Source organism: Chlorocebus sabaeus, chromosome 27 (genome assembly GCF_047675955.1).
Source record: "Chlorocebus sabaeus isolate Y175 chromosome 27, mChlSab1.0.hap1, whole genome shotgun sequence".
Classification (NCBI taxonomy): Eukaryota; Metazoa; Chordata; class Mammalia; order Primates; family Cercopithecidae; genus Chlorocebus; species Chlorocebus sabaeus.
In genome coordinates, this window is record NC_132930.1 from 25,836,985 (window position 1) to 25,856,828 (window position 19,844).

The 19,844-nt window shown below is 35.9% G+C and overlaps 1 protein-coding gene across 1 annotated transcript in view; it reads left to right on the forward strand.

The window, feature by feature from the left end:
* The window catches only part of SEPSECS (Sep (O-phosphoserine) tRNA:Sec (selenocysteine) tRNA synthase), a 36,606-nt gene that overhangs the window by 895 nt on the left and 15,867 nt on the right, over window positions 1–19,844 (forward strand). Inside the window, exons 2-8 of the mRNA XM_008017733.3 lie at window positions 483–637; window positions 2,595–2,713; window positions 3,035–3,193; window positions 4,081–4,234; window positions 7,154–7,256; window positions 14,087–14,216; window positions 14,348–14,439. Of these exons, the coding sequence (XP_008015924.3) occupies window positions 483–637; window positions 2,595–2,713; window positions 3,035–3,193; window positions 4,081–4,234; window positions 7,154–7,256; window positions 14,087–14,216; window positions 14,348–14,439 (912 nt within the window). The remainder of the gene's footprint in view (window positions 1–482; window positions 638–2,594; window positions 2,714–3,034; window positions 3,194–4,080; window positions 4,235–7,153; window positions 7,257–14,086; window positions 14,217–14,347; window positions 14,440–19,844) is intronic.

A 19,844-nucleotide genomic window follows, 5' to 3' on the forward strand; every position in this document is an offset into this window, starting at 1 on the left:
TTTCACCATTTTGGCCAGGTCTCAAAGTCCTGACTTCAAGTGATCCGCCCTTCTCGGCCTTCCAAAGTGTTTACAGGCGTGAGCTACCGAGCCTGGCCAATATTTCATTGAAGTTTGACAACTACCGCCCTTCTCCACGTCCCCCCGCCCCAATCGTAACGCCCTGGTTTGAAGCATCTTCATTGGGGATGTGGTGTATTGGTGTTCAATTAGTTTAGCTTACGGAAATCTAAATATCTGAGTAAATCTCATTGTATGCATTTATCATCACTTCTCGAAATCTATAAATAGTTGTAATCAAATGTACAAACTTTTTGTCTCCTTGCTGTCTCTATATAGTGCTGAATTTATGCCTGAATTTTAGAAAACAAGGAGCATGGCAAAGTACACATTAAAAAGTGAAAATGTATTCCTGTAGTGTTCTAGAGAACGATGGTTTTATTAAATATAATCATAAGGTTTTTTGTTGTTTTTTTTTTAAGGGCAAGTGTCCAGAGAATGGCTGGGATGAAAGTACACTTGAACTCTTTTTACATGAACTTGCAATCATGGACAGCAACAATTTCTTAGGCAATTGTGGTGTGGGAGAAAGGGAAGGGAGAGTGGCATCTGCATTAGTTGCTCGTCGTCATTACAGGTATCTTTTTTTAAGTAGTATGGGAGACATCGTTTATTTTTGGTTCAAAATAATGGCAGCAGTTTTCATTGTTAGATTATCAAATGTCTGTAAACCACTTTTTCCCTGCTCAAATGGATATGTAAACCAAATGCAACAGGGAGATGGAAACAATTTTATCTCAGCAGGTGCTTTTCAAAGACAATAGAGTAAAAATATGTGGGGGTTACCCCGTCAGGTTCTGGGTGACTAACACAGGCTATACATTTTCTGAGGAATGGTAACCCTAATAAACATCTGGTTGTAAGAGTTTAAAATCCGTTAAGGTTGTTTATAGTTTTCCATGTTTCTTTTCTAACATTGGCAGTGTTTTGTTTTGTTTTGTTTTTTTTGAGAATGGTTTGTAGTTAGAACTTTAAACTTTGTTTTAAACTGAATCCCATTTTATAAATACCTCTCTGTTGCAATAGATACAGGGAAAGGTGTATTAGATTATTGAGTGATTTTTTTCTTTTGCATTATTGCAGAAAGCTTTTCATCAATTCTGATAATGATTTAATTGGTAGTTCCAAATATGATCACTCATTGCTCTGTCCACCAACCTTTCTGTGAAGTGTAAACTCTTTTAAATAAAACTCCTCTCTTCCATGCTTTTACATTATAGTGAAAATTTCCTGGGCATAGTAGAATTTGTATTTCAGTAAAAATCACTGCAGTCAAAACTGATGATAATGCCTAACTTGGATGAAAATTTCAGTTAACAGTTTGCTGATAACATGGTTGATAATATATGTAAGAAATGTTTTGTAAATGAGATTTCAGTGGTGAGGAAGTACAACATTAGTATTCTTCGATAATCCCCCTATACAGAATTTCTGATATATTCGACTGTCAATTAGAAATTACTCAGGTTACAAAAGGGTTTTTTATTTTAAAGAGTATTGAGAAATATCTTTAAACAATGTATAATATCGTCTAATTTAAAATGAGTAGATTTGCACACTGATTTTCTAGGAGCACATACTTCTTTTAAAATTAAGGCAATATTTGAACCATCGTTGGAACTTAGCCCACTGTGTGATTAGGGGAAAAGGAAAGAAAAAAGATAATTTGGTTGGGCGCTTTGGCCCACGCCTGTAATCCCAGCACTTTGGGAGGCCAAGGCGGGCGCATCACGAGGTCAGGAGATCCAGAGCATCCTAGCTAACAAGGTGAAACCCGTCTCTACTAAAAATACAAAAAAATTAGCCTGGCGTGGTGGCGGGCGCCTGTATTCCCAGCTACTCTGGAGGCTGAGGCAGGAGAATGGCGGGAACCTGGGAGGCGGAGCTTGCAGTGAGCTGAGGTCGGGCCAATGCACTCCAGCCTGGGCGACAGAGTAAGACTCCATCTCAAAAAGAAAAAAAAAAAGATAATTTATTGTTTCATATATTTCAGTTTTCTATTGCTACAGAACAAGCCACCCTAAAATTAAGTGGCTAAAAACAATTACTTATTATTACCTCTCATAGTTTTTTGGATTAACTGGGCTCAGCAGGGTGAGTATTGCTTTGGGTATCTCATGTAGTTGCAGTCAGATACTAGCTGAGAGTTTAGTCTTCTGAAGGTTTGCCTAGCATGAAAATTTCACACAGTCACTTCCGCTAGATTCTTCCTGGCCAAGCAAGTCACTAAGTTCAGCCCAGATGCAAGTGGAGAGGAAGTAGACTCCATCTCTTGGTGTGGGAGTAGGATGTGGGCACAGGGAGAAAAATAATTGATGGTGGCCGTCATTGGAAACTAGCTATCACAGCATAATTGATGAAGTTGTTTCAGTTTAAGTAGGAGAGTTCCACATCATTAATAGTTTGTGACATATATCTGTAACAGCCGAATATTGCTCCTGTGTTTTTTGGGTTATTATATTTGCATATTTGTACATTGTATTACTTAGAATGCTGAATGTATTTGTCCAGTTTTTGGCCCATTTTTTGCTTAGGTTCATTCATGGCATTGGACGATCGGGTGATATTTCTGCTGTGCAACCAAAAGCTGCAGGCTCTAGCCTTTTGAACAAAATTACCAATTCTTTGGTCCTGGACATTATAAAGCTGGCTGGTATGTACAGTCTTAATCATAATACTTTTGGCTGACTGGACACACACACACACACACCATTGACTATTTCCTTTATTATTGCCCCTTTCCAAAAAGAGTATGACTTTTTCTAAAAATAAAAAGTCTTTAGAATAAGATAGAAAATCAGAGCCATAAGCTCAGAAGTTGAATTTGGCGTTGAGCTTCCCAAGAGTGAGTACAGAAACAGAAGCACTAGGGCTACGACTCTTATTATTTTTTAGATGAAATATATTATTTCCTCAAGAAGGATGCTGGGTGCTTAGCGGGATAACAGATTTCTGTTTTGCTGCTTATTTGTAGGTGTCCATACAGTAGCCAACTGCTTCGTAGTTCCTATGGCAACTGGCATGAGTCTAACTCTGTGTTTCTTAACATTACGACACAAAAGACCAAAGGCAAAGTATATTATATGGCCACGAATAGACCAGAAGTCCTGCTTTAAATCCATGATCACTGCAGGTAAGAGAAGAAAAGTGTTGTGTATAATGTTTTAAACATCACAATTAGAAAATTCAAATTTCTTATATAAAGATAAATGAAAAATTAACTCTGTTCCCTATTGCTTTTTTAAAAGAAAAAATTGTGGTAAAATAACAAAATTTAATGTTTGTATTACTTTATACAACTTTTAAGTTTATGGATACCTAAATATTTATGGTTCCGTAATTATTATTTGTTGCTGAGCCTTTGCTTATATACTAGTTAAGTGTGCTGTTTTAATTGAAAAATGTGAAAACAATTTTTATCTTTAAATTATGCAAAATTTACTGTATACATTTTGTTTTCATAGGAGGCTTTTGTAGGCTATGCGATGGATCAGTGATCCTTAGGCTGCTGAAATTTATTACGTTTTTCTTTAGAGGTAAAACATTGAGTAGATAATTGTGATTTGTTTCAGCAAGTGAATTGTATTATTATTAATGTCCATCTCTGAAATAAAGTGAACTTTAAAATAAAACAGAAATATTGCCAGAGAATGAGTGGACTTACTTTTCTCTGGATTGAAATTGAACTGGATTAAAGTGATCCTTTTTGTCATCAGTGTCCATGTTATTACTTCTCTAGATATCTAACATTTGTTTTCCTTACTTTCTAGATTTCATTCTTGTCATATCCTAGTGTTAAATAGACTTATGGTCCTAAAATTGTGTAGTCATCCGTCACATTATTTTGACCTGCCTTTGACTAATACCAGTACTGAGCCGTGTATTTATTACCAGAGGAAGGTTAATCTACCAAAATAAATATTAAGAGTTCTTGTGTAGAATAGCATGCTTCCTAGAGTTTCAGGATCTTCCCTTATTTTAGTTCACACTAACATTTTTTTTTCTGGTTGCTTTGGTTAGGTTTTGAGCCTGTGGTGATAGAAAATGTTTTGGAAGGTGACGAGCTGCGTACAGACCTGAAAGCAGTGGAGGCTAAAGTCCAGGAACTTGGGCCTGATTACATTCTGTGTATTCATTCTACTACATCATGTTTTGCTCCAAGGGTGCCTGATAGGTAAATGATTTGTGAATATTGTCCTTAAGTTATCAGTCTTTTAAATAAAATATGATATACTAATTCTCAAATATGCTTAAATAACACTTCGTAATAAATAAGTGAATGATCTGTTCTAAGAGAATAGATTGACCTTGTGAAGAAATAGTGTAATGGCTTGGGAAAACAACCATTTGAAATAGAACAAGGGAAAACAACTAGTACAGGGTGGGGAGCTCCCTTTATCAATTGAGTAGATGCAGACTGTCTCTGTTTTCCTGCTCTTTGTCCTGTTTCTGATCTCTTAGCATGTTTTTTCTTATTATTTAATAGAAGTTTCTTTTCTAAGCTAAATGTTGAATTTACTTCTTTTCATTGCTATCAGTATTAATAAATTAAAAATTTAGGATTGTTTATTTTCAAATTGCTGTAATTGGAAGATTAACTCAGATGTATACTTATGTGTGCTTAGTGGTTGTCATTGTCTGCATTTTGAGAATAATATAAACATTTAAGAAAATAAAAGCAAAAAGGAAAGAAAAAGCAAAGGTTTGCTCTTCTAAAGGATAGCCACACATTTTTATTCTGAAAATGTAATAGGCTCAGGTCTAGTAATATAGATTTCTGGTTTTGACTACAATTTTTTTTTTTGTTTCATTTTAACATTTTGAATGGAAGAGGTAATAATTCGTAGGAACTATATTGACTTTGGGCTTTTCTTGTAGCATCAAGTTATACCCTGGTTTTAATTCATGGAAGTACATTATTTGGCAGTAATGAATGCCATGTTGGCTTTTGTTATCTTATAGGCAGATTGTAAGAGACAATTTTTTAACTATGCTCTTAAAAATTTACCTTGCTACATTCATGAGCCTGTGAACTCTATTTTAAGATTACTTTGCATATGCTGCTGTGGTTTATTCATTACTTACCAGATTTCAAATTTATATTGAAATATTAAATAAACATCATTCTTATTGGTGGTTTTGATATATATATAATTTTTAATGTGATAGAAATCACATTTTGAAAAACAGCTAATGGATATTTGTATTAGTTGGATTATTTATCCTTGTGGATACTTTGCTTTTGTTTCATTTTGACTAATAATGTCTTTTGAATGTTTACAGTATGCCTGGCACAGTGTCAAGTGTTTTACCCGTATTATCTCCTTTAGAAAAAATTTAATAAAGCTTTTTATCAGTCAGAAAAATTCTTGTTTGTCACTGTTGTGTAATGAATATTTCTGAATAAGAGTGAAGTTTAGGAAGAGGGTGGTGGACAGTAATGTTTGAATTTCTGACTTTATTAAATTTTAAAACTACATTTTGATTTTTTTTACATCAAGCTTCATTCCTTTATAGTCTTAATTTTTTGGGTACAGTATACATTTTGTTTTTGTTAATTAGACAAAAAGTAGAGGAAATTCACTTAAGGGAAATGTTGCAAAAAAGAAGGGTATTATTTCTTCTGACTGATAAACACGTTAAATTGGCTTCTAAGTTAGAAAACAATTTGATAGATATGAAAAATATTTTTTCTGCTTCTCCTTTCATTTAATACGTTTGTTTTTTAAACACACCCTAACCATTAACAGATTTAGGTAATTCAGATTATTTAAAAGTACTCTCAAGTTATTTTTTTTTTCTTTTAAAAATAGAGCTTAATGTTATGGAGCTTTATTTTCAAAGTTTTTTATTAAGGAATATTTTCATCAGAACACACACATATGAAAGTGCCTTTTATTTTACGAAGAAAATACTTGTGTGTATCCCAGAAGGTCTATTTTGTTAAAAACATCATCTGATTAGTTTGAAGTAACAAAAAGGATTTCTATATCAATTTGTAGGGTTTGTGAAAATGAATGACAAAATGAGTTTTTAATTCATGAGACTTCAAGCAAATTGATAACTTGTTTTTGGTCTGAGGCAAACTGGATAAAAAAAAGAAAACTTGTAACAGATGAACATAATGGTATTCCTGCTTACAGTTAAAAATATATTAATGACATCTACTAGAAATAGTACATGTATTATGCATAAATCGGTAATTCAAACTATATATTTGAAATATATCCTGTCAAAAAGGACTTTACTTGTATAAAAATGCTTTCAAATTCTTTATACTTTAGAAAGAAAACTTTAATAGTTTTACTAAAACATAGGATTTAGTTTTAGTTTCATAGCATGAAGACATTTCTATTAAAGATGAGCTCAGTCACAAGAAGTATTTGGCTTTGTGAAAGAACATCTATTTATTATGCTGCCACTGAAATTTGTTACCTTACTTTGCATAAAGTTAGACTCTCAGATTAATATGAGAGGTGTAAAATGAAAAAGTAAGAGTAGATAAGGGTGGATTTAAAACCAGGAGCTATTTAAAAGATTCCTCAGTATCCAAGTTGTTGGAAAATGTTAGTTATTTTGGTAATGACACATTTTAATGTTCTGTATTTTTTAATACATTAAAGTCTATTTGAGTATGCATTTTTTATTTTATGAGATGTTTAATGTAAGATTTCTTAAGATTCCAGATATGCTAATTATTTTGCAGATACTAGCTTCGGTATGGTAAGCAAACAAAAGTGAAAAAAAAGAGCATACCACCTTGTGAGGGGGCATTATAAATAAATCTTCTGGCTTTCTATTTAGGGAATTTTTAATTTTAAAATGATTTACCATCTACATAAATTTTTGTATTTTTTTCTTATATTGATAACATTAATTTAAAAGCCTTTTAAGTTTATTCAAAAGAGCTTGCTCTGTATTTCCAAGCTGCTCTATTACATGTCAAAATACTGCAATAGAAATTTCAGTATTTGTCGTTGTTTTCCCTTGGTGTACATTAAGGATAACTAGTAAATTTTTTTAAAAGTTTCTGCACTAACATTTATAAAGCACAGTGTGAGTATGTCTTTCTATTGAATATTTACATTTATAGATTAGAAGAACTGGCTGTGATTTGTGCTAATTATGACATTCCACATATAGTCAATAATGCTTATGGAGTGCAGTCTTCAAAGTGTATGCACCTCATTCAGCAGGTAAGAGAGTTTAAAATATATATGTCAAGGAAAAATTCAGTTTAACATATTATAGGATTATTACTTTTTCTTACAATCTGATATAGTAAGACAGTTATTTATGACCATCTGCTTCAGGTTGTGTTAGAAACTTGCATCTGATAATCTCAATAAAAGTCATTATTCTTTGGTACTATGGTGGTAATTGGACTGATAGCTTTGGTAGGCTAGAATCAACATGGAAATACTTTAGTAGTTTAGCTTTTAACTTTCTGAGACTGTTTCATTACCAGGATTCTCATTTTTCTAATATACTGGATTATATCATTTAAAAAAAAATGTGATTTATTCTATATTTAAGGAATTATTGTACCTTATTATCTTAGACTAGAAGTGACTTCATTTATAAACATTCTAGTATATACCTGTGGAATTGGCAGGTTTTTGTATTTTTTTTTTTAAGCATCAGCTAGATCCTGGTCATTTGTTTGAGGTTCTACTTTTGAAAATGTGTCTTTGTTTCCCATGTCACTTGTAAGAACTATGGCCTACAGGCTTTGTGTATTCGGGTCTTTGCTGATTTGCTGATTTCATTTTCTGCTTTCCTTTTGCTTGCTGTGCTCCAACCACCCTTGCTGCCTTACCTTTTTTCCATTTTGTCACATGCCTGCACTTCCAGGCCTTTGCTCTTGCTCATCCCGCTCACTGGATTGCTCTTCTAGAGAGTTGCGTAGTTTTCTTTTCATCAGTGAGACTTCCTCAGAAACTCTATCAATGATTGTCATTATTGACAATCAGTAACCGGTTACTGGACAAAGTGAATGAATAAATGAAATATTGTATTTATTTATGCATGTATGATACAGGCTATATAGTTTGTGTGCATAATTATGTTAATATACATACTCAGTTTTGGCAAACATGTCAAATCCTATCTAACACCTCCCCCTTCCTCACCAGTGTTTTCTACTTTTTTATTTTTTTGAGATAGGGTGTCACTCTCTTGTCCAGGTTGGAGTGCAGTGGTGCGATCACAGTTCACTGCAGCCTCAACCTCCCACGCTCAAGTCATCCTCCTACGTTAGCCTCCTGGGTAGCTGGGACCACAGGTGTATGCTATCACACTCAGCCAACTTGTATTTTTTCTAGAAATGGGATTTTGTCATGTGGCCCAGGCTGGTCTCAAACTCCTGGGCTCAAGCCAGCCTCCCACCTCTGCCCCCCAAAGTACTGGGATTACAGTTGTGAGTCACTGTGCCCAGCCCTTGCTAGCATTTTCTATCCCTCTTTTTGCTTTTTTACCATGTTCATTGATTTTAAGATGCAGTGTTCTACATTTTGACATCTGAAATTGTGATGTCTTATAATCAATGGTGTCTTACAGTGTTAATAGGCAATGTTTTTTTTTACACAGTGACATATAAAATAATGATGTTTCTTATAATTGATGGCTCCTTGCTGTTTTTCTCCAGAACACTTATCACCATTTGGTATAATGTTTGTTATTGACAGTAATTATAATTAAGGTTCTGTTGGGATAGAACTTTTGTTTTGTTCACTGTTGCGCCCTCAATACTTAAGACAGTATCTGGTACATAATGGACAATTAATAACTGGTTACTGAACAAAGTCAGTGAATAAATGAATTATTGTATTTATGCATGTATGATATGGACTACAGAGTTTGTGTGTGTAATGATGTTAATATACGCCTTCAGTTTTGACATACATGTGATTTGTGTTATGTGGGCGTAAGTTATTCACAGATTACCTGTGGCCTGCGCCGATGTGGTAAATGCTCTGAAGCACAACAGATACTCTCTAGTACATTTTTTTGTCTTCTATATTATTTTTCGTATACTAGTATCATCTTTTACATAAATGTGGTTTATATGAAATAGTAATCGCAGATTTGCTTAATTTCTTTACTCACCTTTGTATCAGTTAGGATGTCATTGGCAGCAAGTAACAGAAACCCAACTCAAGTTGGCTTAAACCAATAAGGAAATGGATTAATTTATGTAGCAAGTCCAGAGGTGGAGTGGGTTGTAGGCATGGTGTGTTAGGATTTCTTAAAACCTTTAGAGAAAGACTGTTTACCACTTCCTTGGTATTTCTTTTCGTTATTCCTTAACTTTTTAAGGCTTCTTCACTTATTCTGGACTAGGTTATATCTAATTTGTATGGTCATAGAGGAAGGGTGTACTATTTTCTACACTGGAAATCTTGAAAAACATTTTATTTCAGTGATTGATTTTTATTCTTCCTTTCCCTTTCCCCCTTGCTCTTCTTCTCTGTAATTTTTAGCAGCTTCTCTTCTTTTAAAAGTCAAATACCATCAGCATTACTAAAAGTTTAGGAAAATGAGCAAGGAGTAGAAGATCACTCATAATGCCATTACTCTAACAAATATCCTTAAAAATTTATGTGTTTACTTTTTCTCTTTTTGTATGCATATTGTTTTTACATAGTTATATTCATTGTGTACATTTAATTTTTTTAGTGTTATATTTCTGTACCCTTCAGATGCCTATAAAGTTTTCATAATGATCATTTTAATGATACAACATATTTTTAAATACTAGAAAATTTGGTGGTGCACTTGAAGAGGTTAAAACTAAAAGAGGCTGGGTGTGGTGGCTCATCTCTGTAATTCCAGCACTTTGGAAGGCTGAAGCTTGTGGATCACTTGGAGCCAGGAGTTTGAGACCTCCCTGGGCAACAAAGCGAGACTCCATCTCTACAAAACTAAAATTAAAAAAAAAATTATCTGGGCGGTGTGGTGGTTTGTACTTGTAGTCCCAGCTACTTGGGAGGCTGAGGCAGGAGAATGGGATAAACCCAGGAGGCGGAGCTTGCAGTGAGCCGAGATAGTGCCACCGCACCCAGCCTGGGTGACAGAGCGAGACTCCGCCTGAAAAAAAAAGAGCTCCAGAATACAATAAGAAAGGTGCCCTTGGAGTTGCACATCCCTAATACTCTGCTTTGTCATTACCTCTCTGCATTTGGGAGGTGGTTTTACTAAAATTTTAACCAAAAAATAAAACTATAAGATGGGTGAATAAACTTTTAAATGCAGATATTGTTGCAGATAATGTATTACCTTCTAAAGTTGACATTTCTTTAAAGAAATGTCTTTGATACATAATATTTAGATATATTTATGGAGTGCATATGATATTTTGATACATGTACAGATTGTGGGATGATAAGTCAGAGTATTTAGGCTATCCATTACCTGGCATTTATTACATCCTTTTGTGTTGGGAACATTTCACATCCTCTCTTCTAGGTATTTTGAAATATACAATACATTGTTGTTAATTATAGTCACTGTACTGTGCTATTGAGCATTAGAACTTACTAAAATGGATATTTCTTTAAAACAAAAAAAGCAAATATATAAAGATTCTATTTTTCCCAAATTGGCCTTCACCAAAAGAGGTTGTGGCACTATTGATTTAAATCAAATGAATACTTGAGTCTTGTTGAGTGCAGGTTGCTGTTTCATGACATTCTAAAAAATTTAAGTTAGCTTTAATTCATCTAAATAGTCCTTATTGTTGATATATACCATTTACTACACACTTTCCATGTGTCAGCCATCCTACTTGGCTTTTAAAGTTATTAACTGAATCCTGACAATTTAAGTGTACTTCTTATTCCCATTCTGCACATGGAGAAATAAAATAAGTAGGATTAAATGACTTGCTCAAGGTCCCATAGCTACAAAATAGTGCATCTAGTTCAGTGCGACTCCAAAGTCCCATTTTTCTGTTAAAAAACAAGGTACTAAAGTACTAATACTATAAGTCTCTTCTTGAGAAAATAATATTGCAATAATCAATCAAGGAAGGAAAACTATAAATAAAATGTTTTTTATTTTTATTAACATGTTTTTAACTTTTTTATTTTTAAGGTGAGACCCTAGAATGCCTTAATGCTGAGCCTATAGAGTATTCTGTATGCTCATGTAGCCCCCCCAGGGAAATTAGTTATGAATAACCTATATTTCTGTTTATATTTACTAAAATGAATTTAAGAGATTCATGGATTATGGATGTTAGGATAGATTAATGGAGAGGGATATAGTAGAGTCACAAAAATATGTGTATAAGACTAATTATTTTGAGTCAGAATAGATTGTAAAGCTCCAAAAGTGTGGGAAGCGGCAACTTTGCCTATTAAGAATTTGGGAGAAGTAGGTGTTACTACTGTTTATTCACAAACCTAATTGCCTCTTTATTCAACAAATACTTTCTGGGTTCCTACTTGTGTACCAGGCACCAGGGTAGGAACTGGAGATGAAATAGTGAATGCGACAAAATCTTTAACCCTCATGGAGCGTTCTGTTTTTTGTGGGAAAGCAGAGAGTAAACCTTGAGTATGACAAGTCTCGGATAAATGCTTTGGTATTTGGGGAGGATGGATGTCATTAGATGGAGTGATCTAGGAAGCACTCTTCAAGAAGTGCATGTGAATGGAGCTCTGAATGACATGAAGGAGGAGGCTTTGCAGCTCTCTAGAGAGACAGATTCTAGACAGAAGCTAATAGCCAAGACTCTGAGGGAGGAGTGTGCTTGGACTGTGTGAGAAGTAGCAAGGAGGCCAGTATGGCTGAACCATAATGAACAAAGTGAACAGTGGTTGTAGAGCTTTGAGGTGTGTTAAGGGTTTGGGATTTTATTCTTGGTATGATCATTGGCCATGGAAGGATTTCAAGCAGGAAAGAGTGACATGCTATGTGGGAAATAGACTAGGGAGGCAAGAGTGGAAGGCCGTTGCAGCAACCCATATGAGATTTGTTTGTGGCTTTGGCCAGGGTGGTAGTTGTGAAGGTGGTAATAAATGCTTTTATTCAGATGTATTTTGAGAGTGGATTTTAGAGCATGTACTGGTGACTTAGATGTAGCTGAAAAAAGGGGGCTCTGTACCATTTCTGAGATTGGGTCTGGCCTGTTTGTTTTCTTGCCATAGAATGTGCTGCTTTTTAAATGCTTTCTGTGTTTTAGTGATGGAAGAGTTCTAACAAAGTCTGATGCACTGATTCCTCTAGTATTTCTGCTTCCAATTTAGGTTCCTGTTTCTCTCAGGAGGCCTTGGACAGTACTAAAATATTAATACAAAGGCAACTGTCACTGTTCCACTTATTTTTATGTGCTGCTACTTCGCATGTTTTCCAGTTGTTTTTTTTTTATTCTGTTAGTCTTATATGCGTCTCTCTGTTTTCCTGTGATATGGTGAGATTTTCTCTGATCATGGTTTATTAGGAAATTAGAAGAGGAAGAGGAAGGTTAAGATTTGAACAGTTGTATAATGGCCTCCAGAGCAGCTGCTCCTCTTCCCTGCTTCAGCTGCTTCCACCTGTTGCCTGGATCTGGACTCTTAGATTAGGCCAGCTATCTGCTCCTTCTATTCTCCCTCAGATAGCAAGATGTGAAAATGAAGGTCAAATATGGTTATAATATTAATAGGAATGCAGATTGTGAATACAGATTGAAAATTTGTGGCTACAAATAAAGAAAAAGACTATCTTAGTTGTAATTTAGATAGTATCTGTATTTTTAAGAGGAGAAAATTGAAGCACATTAGACAGAAGGTCATAGACTGTGTTGGACGAGGACCGAACTTACTTTTACATTTCTAGTAGGTAAGTATTCAATTTTTCACCAGAATATTAGATTTTCACTGGAAGTTCATTTGCAGTGGAATGAAGTCATCTAAGTTTACAATATTAGGGAGCAGGAGTTATGTAGAAACCTTGCTTCTAAACTTGCCAAGAGGATACAAATAAAATTTCCATTAAGTGATGTTAAAAGTAAAACTTTGCATTTCTTTTTTGTTATCTGAGTGCTTAAAATGGTCATACAGGTAGTAGATTGTGCAAGCATTAAAGAGAGGCACACATATAATTAACTGTTTGACAACTCGGATGGCTATAGTCCCTTAGGTTATGGTGGCCACCCTCGAACTTACAGAGGGTGTTTAAAACCACTTAATAGTTACAGAACCCATTGTAGACATTTGTTGTCAAAAAGGAGCACAGATGAGATGCATGGGATGAATCCATTCTCTTTTTTTTTTGAGATGGAGTCTCACTGTGTCGCCCAGGCTGGAGTGCAGTGGTGAGATCTCGGCTCAGTGCAAGCTCTGCCTCCTGGGTTCACACCATTCCCTTGCCTCAGCCTCCTGAGTAGCTGGGACTACAGGCGCATGCCGCCACGTCTGGCTAATTTTTTGTTTTTTTAGTAGAGATGGGGTTTCACCGTGTTAGCCAGGATAGTGTCGATCTCCTGACCTCATGATCCGCCGCCTTGGCCTCCCAAAGTGCTGGGATAACAGGCGTGAGCCACTGCGCCTGGCCAAATCCATTCTTTCTTATCAAATTTTAAGGTGTAAAATTTTGTTTCATTAAAGTTCCCACCTGAGCTGATACTGAAACCATGCTTGCCTCACAGAATTGTTATGAAAATTAAATGATTTATGTGTGAAAGCACGTTGTAAGCTTAAAGTTTCACATATAAGCAGCACCATTAAAAATTTTGTTTTAATACTTAAAAACGTTTTCTTGGCACTATTACAAAGAAAATAAAAATAAAAATTTTCAATCGGTTTTTCTGTGCATTGTTTTAATGGTGTTTATTTTTATTCTAAGATAGAGTTGACAAAGATTGTGTATTTTTATGGTGTACAATTTGATGTTTTGATGCATGTATATATCGTGAAATGGTTAAATCAGGCTAATATATTAATTAACTCAAATAGTTATAATTTTTTGTTGTGGTATGTATTTGTTAATAGCAGTTGTCTGTTTTCCTAGCAACTAATATGTAATATTATATTGATTCTAGGGGGCTCGAGTTGGTAGAATAGATGCTTTTGTTCAGAGCTTGGACAAAAATTTTATGGTTCCAGTAGGTGGCGCTATAATTGCTGGCTTTAATGATTCCTTCATTCAGGAAATCAGCAAGATGTATCCAGGTAAATAAATAAGTTGCTTTTCAGAAAAAGTAACTAACAAAAATCCATTTGTACATAGGCTACTGTAATAAATCTTAATTTCTACAGCTACCCCCCCATCTTCTTAATGTAACTTATCCTTCTTATTTCAGGAAGAGCTTCAGCTTCACCTTCTTTAGATGTGCTTATTACTTTATTGTCACTTGGATCAAATGGCTATAAAAAGCTACTAAAAGAAAGAAAGGTAAGCTTTCCCTTTATATATCGAATAACATTCTCGACTAGAACCGTGCTCCAAATCTTTGGTGTTTCTGCCTATTGGTTTCTTGCATTGGGAGGGAGACATCTAGTATGGTCCGACACTATTTATTCAGATCGATTTATTCAGATCTGTTATTCAGTTTCCTATTAGTTTTTGTCAGCCTGTCTATCCAGATATTACGAGGAATCTTGGTTAGGTGATTTTACTTTTATTTATTTACTTTTTAGAAACTCCTGCATTAGGGACTCCTATTCAGTAAAATTCAGTTCATTTATCACTTAAAGGTAGAAGCTCTTAAAAGACAAATGGACAAGTCATCTTTTTAGTTTTTGGAAACGTGAAAATTGTTTAGGGGTGAGATGTCAGTCACAGTAGGAAGAACCAGGTCAGAAGTTAGCTCTATCTTTTTCTACTAAAATAGTAAATTTATCTTTTGTCTTTTTTTTTTTTTTGAGAGGAGTCTTGGGCTGGAATGCAATGGCACAATCTTGGCTCACTGCAATTTCCGCCTCTCGGGTTCAATCAATTCTCCTGCCTCAGCCTCCCGAGTAGCTGGGATTACAGGCGCATAATTTTTTGTATTTTTAGTAGAGATTAAAATTGGCCAGGTTGGTCTCCAACTCCTGACCTCGTGATCCACCCGCCTCAGCCTCCCAGAGTGCTGGGATTACAGGCATGAGCCACTGCTCCCGGCCTATTTCTTGTCACTATTGAATGCTGAACTCATTGGTTATATTGGTTGTGAAAAGAAGTTACATTTATGCTTGAAAACAGGACTTTATCTCCAACACAACTAGCTTAATTCAGGACACCTCCAAAAGGCAGAGATCATATAGCTAGGGCAGGCAGTGTTTTATTCATCTTCTATCTGGGAGAGAGTGAATCCTCTGGTGCAGTTTTTAAATCTGATAACTTTCTAGCACTTAATAACAATTGTAGTCCCTTATATTTATAATAGTACTTTATATATTCGAAAGCATTTTCATATGTATTATCTCATAGATCTTCTCATAGCCTTAGGATGAATACATGACAAGTTTAAAAATCTTGTGCTCTGTTTTACCCCGGTCCTCCTTCCCCTACTAATTCATTCCATGGGAAAGTATTTGTTTAATTGTGAGGACATTTCTTAAGATCTATGTGATATAGGAAAAGATGCTCAATGTTATTAGTAATTAGGGAAATGCAAATTTAAAACCACAATGAAATACCACTACACACCTTTTAGAATGGCTAATGTACCGAAATATGCAATAAGATAATGACTTTCAAATGCATTATGCTAAGTGAAAGAAGCCAGACTCAAAAGGCTACGTATTGTATAGTTTCATTTATATGCCATCCTGGAAAAGGTAAAAAATATAAGGAAAGAAGAAAGATTAATGGTTGCTAAAGGCTAGGGATTGGGGAGGGAACTTTTTAGGGTGATGAAATGTTTTATGTCATGATAGTGGTAGTGGTTTCATGACTGTATACGTTTGTCAAAATTCATAGAAGTGGGCACCAAAAAAAGAGACACCCCGAATTTTACTATATGTGAATGAATTATACTTCAAGAAGTCTGACAATGAATTTTTATACAATAAGAATAAAACTCTGGTTTTATGAACTCCAAATTGTAATCATTCGTGGTCGTAGATTGTTGTAGCCAAGAGAAGACTGTGGCAAATCTTTCAAGGAACCAGATCCATATGTCAGATGACAACTCTCTATAGATGAGGAAAATCTGTCATCTGCTTATATGAGAGTTTAGTTGTTTCAGATGCCAGTGGTTCTTAGCTCTCCTATAACTAGTCATTTCGTCCTGGAAAAGTTTTAAAGATTTTATTTCCCCATTTCATTTGTGAAAGACACAATTGACATCTCAGGCCACTTTTAGTTTTAAAAGACTCTGGAATATTTCTTAAAAGAGTTACTTTCTGGACTTTGGACATAGTAATCATGAGAACTGGCCTATAATTTAGTAATCCACTATAAGGCATATTGGTAATATAAACTGGACATTTTGTAAATTTGAGTTTCTCTTTTTAACACAATGGTCTCTTCAGTTTCATGTTAGCTCATACCCGTTTTTACCCTCATCAAGCTGTCTTGGCTTTCCTCCCTGCATCTGAATAAGCCCATTTTAAATAGCGGAGTCTAAAGTATGGAAATGCAAAGGTAAAGTTGAATGTGAGATAAGATTCATTGAGTAAATATTTAACTTACTGTGTATTTATTGACCACACGTAATGTGTCAGGCATATAGATAGATATAGCAGTCAATACAGTAGATAAAGATACTTGCTCTTGGGGAGCGCACATTGCCTATGGGGGAAACCAGCAATAAACAGGCAACATAATACAGAAATTACAAAGTTTACTTGAAGGTGATAAAGTCTATGAAAAAAAAGCAAGATTAAGGAGAATTTGGGATGATGAGGTGGTGGTGGGAACTGATTTTTAAATATAGTGGTTAGGGCAGGCCTCGTTGAGAAGGTGACTTTTTTTTTTTTTTTTTTTGAAGACAGAGTCTCACTCTCTCCACCAGGCTGGAGTACAGTGGCGTGATCTTGGCTCACTGCAACCTCTGCCTCCTGTGTTCAAGAGATCCTCCCACCTCAGACTCCTGAGTAGCTGGGATTACAGGCATGTGCCATCATGCCCAGCTAATTTTTATATTTTTAGTAGAGATAGGGTTTTGCCATGTTGGCCAGGCTGGTCTTGAACTCCTGACCTCACGTGATCCACCTGCCTTGGCCTCCCAGAGTGCTGGGATTACAGACGTGAGCCTCTGTGCCTAGCCCAATACCCTGACATTTGAGTGAACTTGAAGTTTGAGGGGAATATACACATAAGATGGTGAAGTGCGTTTCAGGCAGAAAGCCAATATCAGGACTCTAGGCCAGATGTGGACCTTGTGTATCTGAGAAGCACCAAGGAGGCCATTGTGGCTGCAGCAAAAAGAGCAAGGAGGAGAACTGTGGGAGTTGAGGTCAGGGTGGTAATGAGGGTGGGGCAGATCATGTGGGGCCTTTTAGGTCACAGTAAGGTCCGTGCCTCATACTCTGACTGAAATAGGAAACCATTGGAGGTTTGAATTGAGTAGAATGATCTGACATGCTTTGAATGCTCACATTGATTGCTGTTTCGATAATAGTTTGGGGGGCAAGGGCAGAAGCTGGATGGATACCTGTTAGGAGCCTTTTATAGTGGTTAAGAAGTGATATTGGCTGGGAGCTAGATGGTGGCAATGGAGGTAGTAAGAAGTGGTTAGAGTCTAGATTTGTGTTGAAGATTGAGCGAATAGGAGTTCCTGATGGATGGTAGAGAAAAGTAAAGAATAACTCTGAGATTTTTGACCTGAGCAGTTGGAAGGATGGAACAGCCATTAGCTATGATGGGGAAGCTATTGGTTTTGGGGGAAGACTAGGAGTTCAGTTTTGGACAAAATTGAATTTGAATTGACCTTAAGATAGAGTTGCAAAGTGGAGAGTAGGATATACAAGTCTAGGATTGAGAGAGAACTGGGCTGGAAATAAAAATCTGGGAGTTAATTGGCCAAGAGACTAGATGAGCTTGCAAGAGAGTAAGTCTAAACAGAAAAGAGGTATAAGGACTGAGCTCTGGGCACTACAGCATTAAGAGGTCTGAGAAAAGCAACCAGCAAAGGAGACTTAGAAGGAACATTCAGTTACGAGGAAGACTAAGAATGGTATCCTAAGTCATCCCTTGGTACCACTCAGATACCAAAATCTGTAGATGCTCAAGTCCCATATATAAAATGACGTAGTATTTTCATGTAAATTATGCACATCCTCCTGTATTCCTTAAATCAACTCTAGATTGCTTGTAATACTGAATACAACGTAAATGTTGTATAAGTAGTTTTTATACTGTATTGTTTGGGAAATAACGACAAGAGAAAAACTGCATATTCAGCACAGATGTAATTTTTTTTTTTTTCCCAAATATTTTCAAACTGTGTATTAAGGAGGAGGGAGCGATTAGCATAGCTAATGGCACTGATAGGTCAAGTAGGGTGAGCATTAAGATTTGACCATTGGTTAGAAAGGTTTCATGTAAAATTCGTTCTTAACATAGTCTTTCCATGCAAGGTTTGTGTTTATACAAATACCATATACGTACTTACACATTTATATACATATGAAATAATTACACGTAATACTGAGCACTATGTGGAAGGCACTCTTCTAAGTACATTTTTATGTATACATTTAATCCTCAAAATATTCTTACGAGGTATTCTTATTCTCATTTTCATAGGAAATGGAGATTTGTATGAGGTGAATTGTGGAATATGGACTGAAATCTAGGCAATTGGGTCTCCTGTTCTCTGTCTTAACTTATAAATTCTACTTGCCTTTTTAAATATAGATGATAATCTAGCCTGGTGGCTATGGAGCTGTTTATATGTCCGTAAATCTCAAGATATGGGTCTACTGATATCTAAAGGAGACAAAAACAGTGAATAAATCTAGCTACTCTGGCCAAAAAACTCAGTTATATTTTAGAGAGGATAATATGTTGTTTGCTTGTGCAGAATCGCTGTCATTGGAGAACTGCTCCTCCCTGACTCCAGGTGGTCCTGTTGAGTCTGTCAATCACAGTGTCCCTTCTTCCTCTTTCATAGGTTGGGCAGATGATCTGGCTAGCCTGGTTCACAGGCATGTGGAGATAGTATCCTTCCAGTAGATTTGATTGATCCTTTAGAGACAGGACCTCTTGCTTTTGCTTTGCAGATAGTAAGCTATAAGGATATAATCTTACAATTGTCAGCTGCCGTATTTCTAGCCATGCCAAGAGAGACTTCTCAACACTAGGGACTATAAGAAGGAAAACAGAATTAAGTCATTTGAGACTCTATCCAGCCATGCCTGCTTGTGGACTGGGCTGTGAGATGAAGCAGTAAATTCCCTTCTCTGTTATAAACTTTCTAATGCTGATACTTTTGATTCCTTTTATACCTTAAGCTCTTATATCACTAAGTCCTTCACAGTGTTTCCAACATTCATTTCTTTCCATTTCCACTGCTACCCCTCCCTAATTTAAGTCCTTAACACATCACACCTGATGGTTACAATAATTTACTCACACTTCAACTGTTCCCCCACCTTGGTCTACTCTGTCACATTGTAGAGCAGTGCCAGGTTAATATTCTAAAGACACAACTTTTGGAGGCCAAGGCGGTCAGATCACAAGGTCAAGAGATCAAGACCATCCTGGCCAACATGGTGAAACCCCGTCTTTACTAAAAATACAAAAATTAGCTGGGTGTGGTGGCATACAGCTGTAGTCCCAGCTTCTCAGGAGGCTGAGTCGTGAGAATCACTTGAACCTGGGAGGCGGAGGTTGCACTGAGCCGAGATCGCGCCACTGCGCTCCAG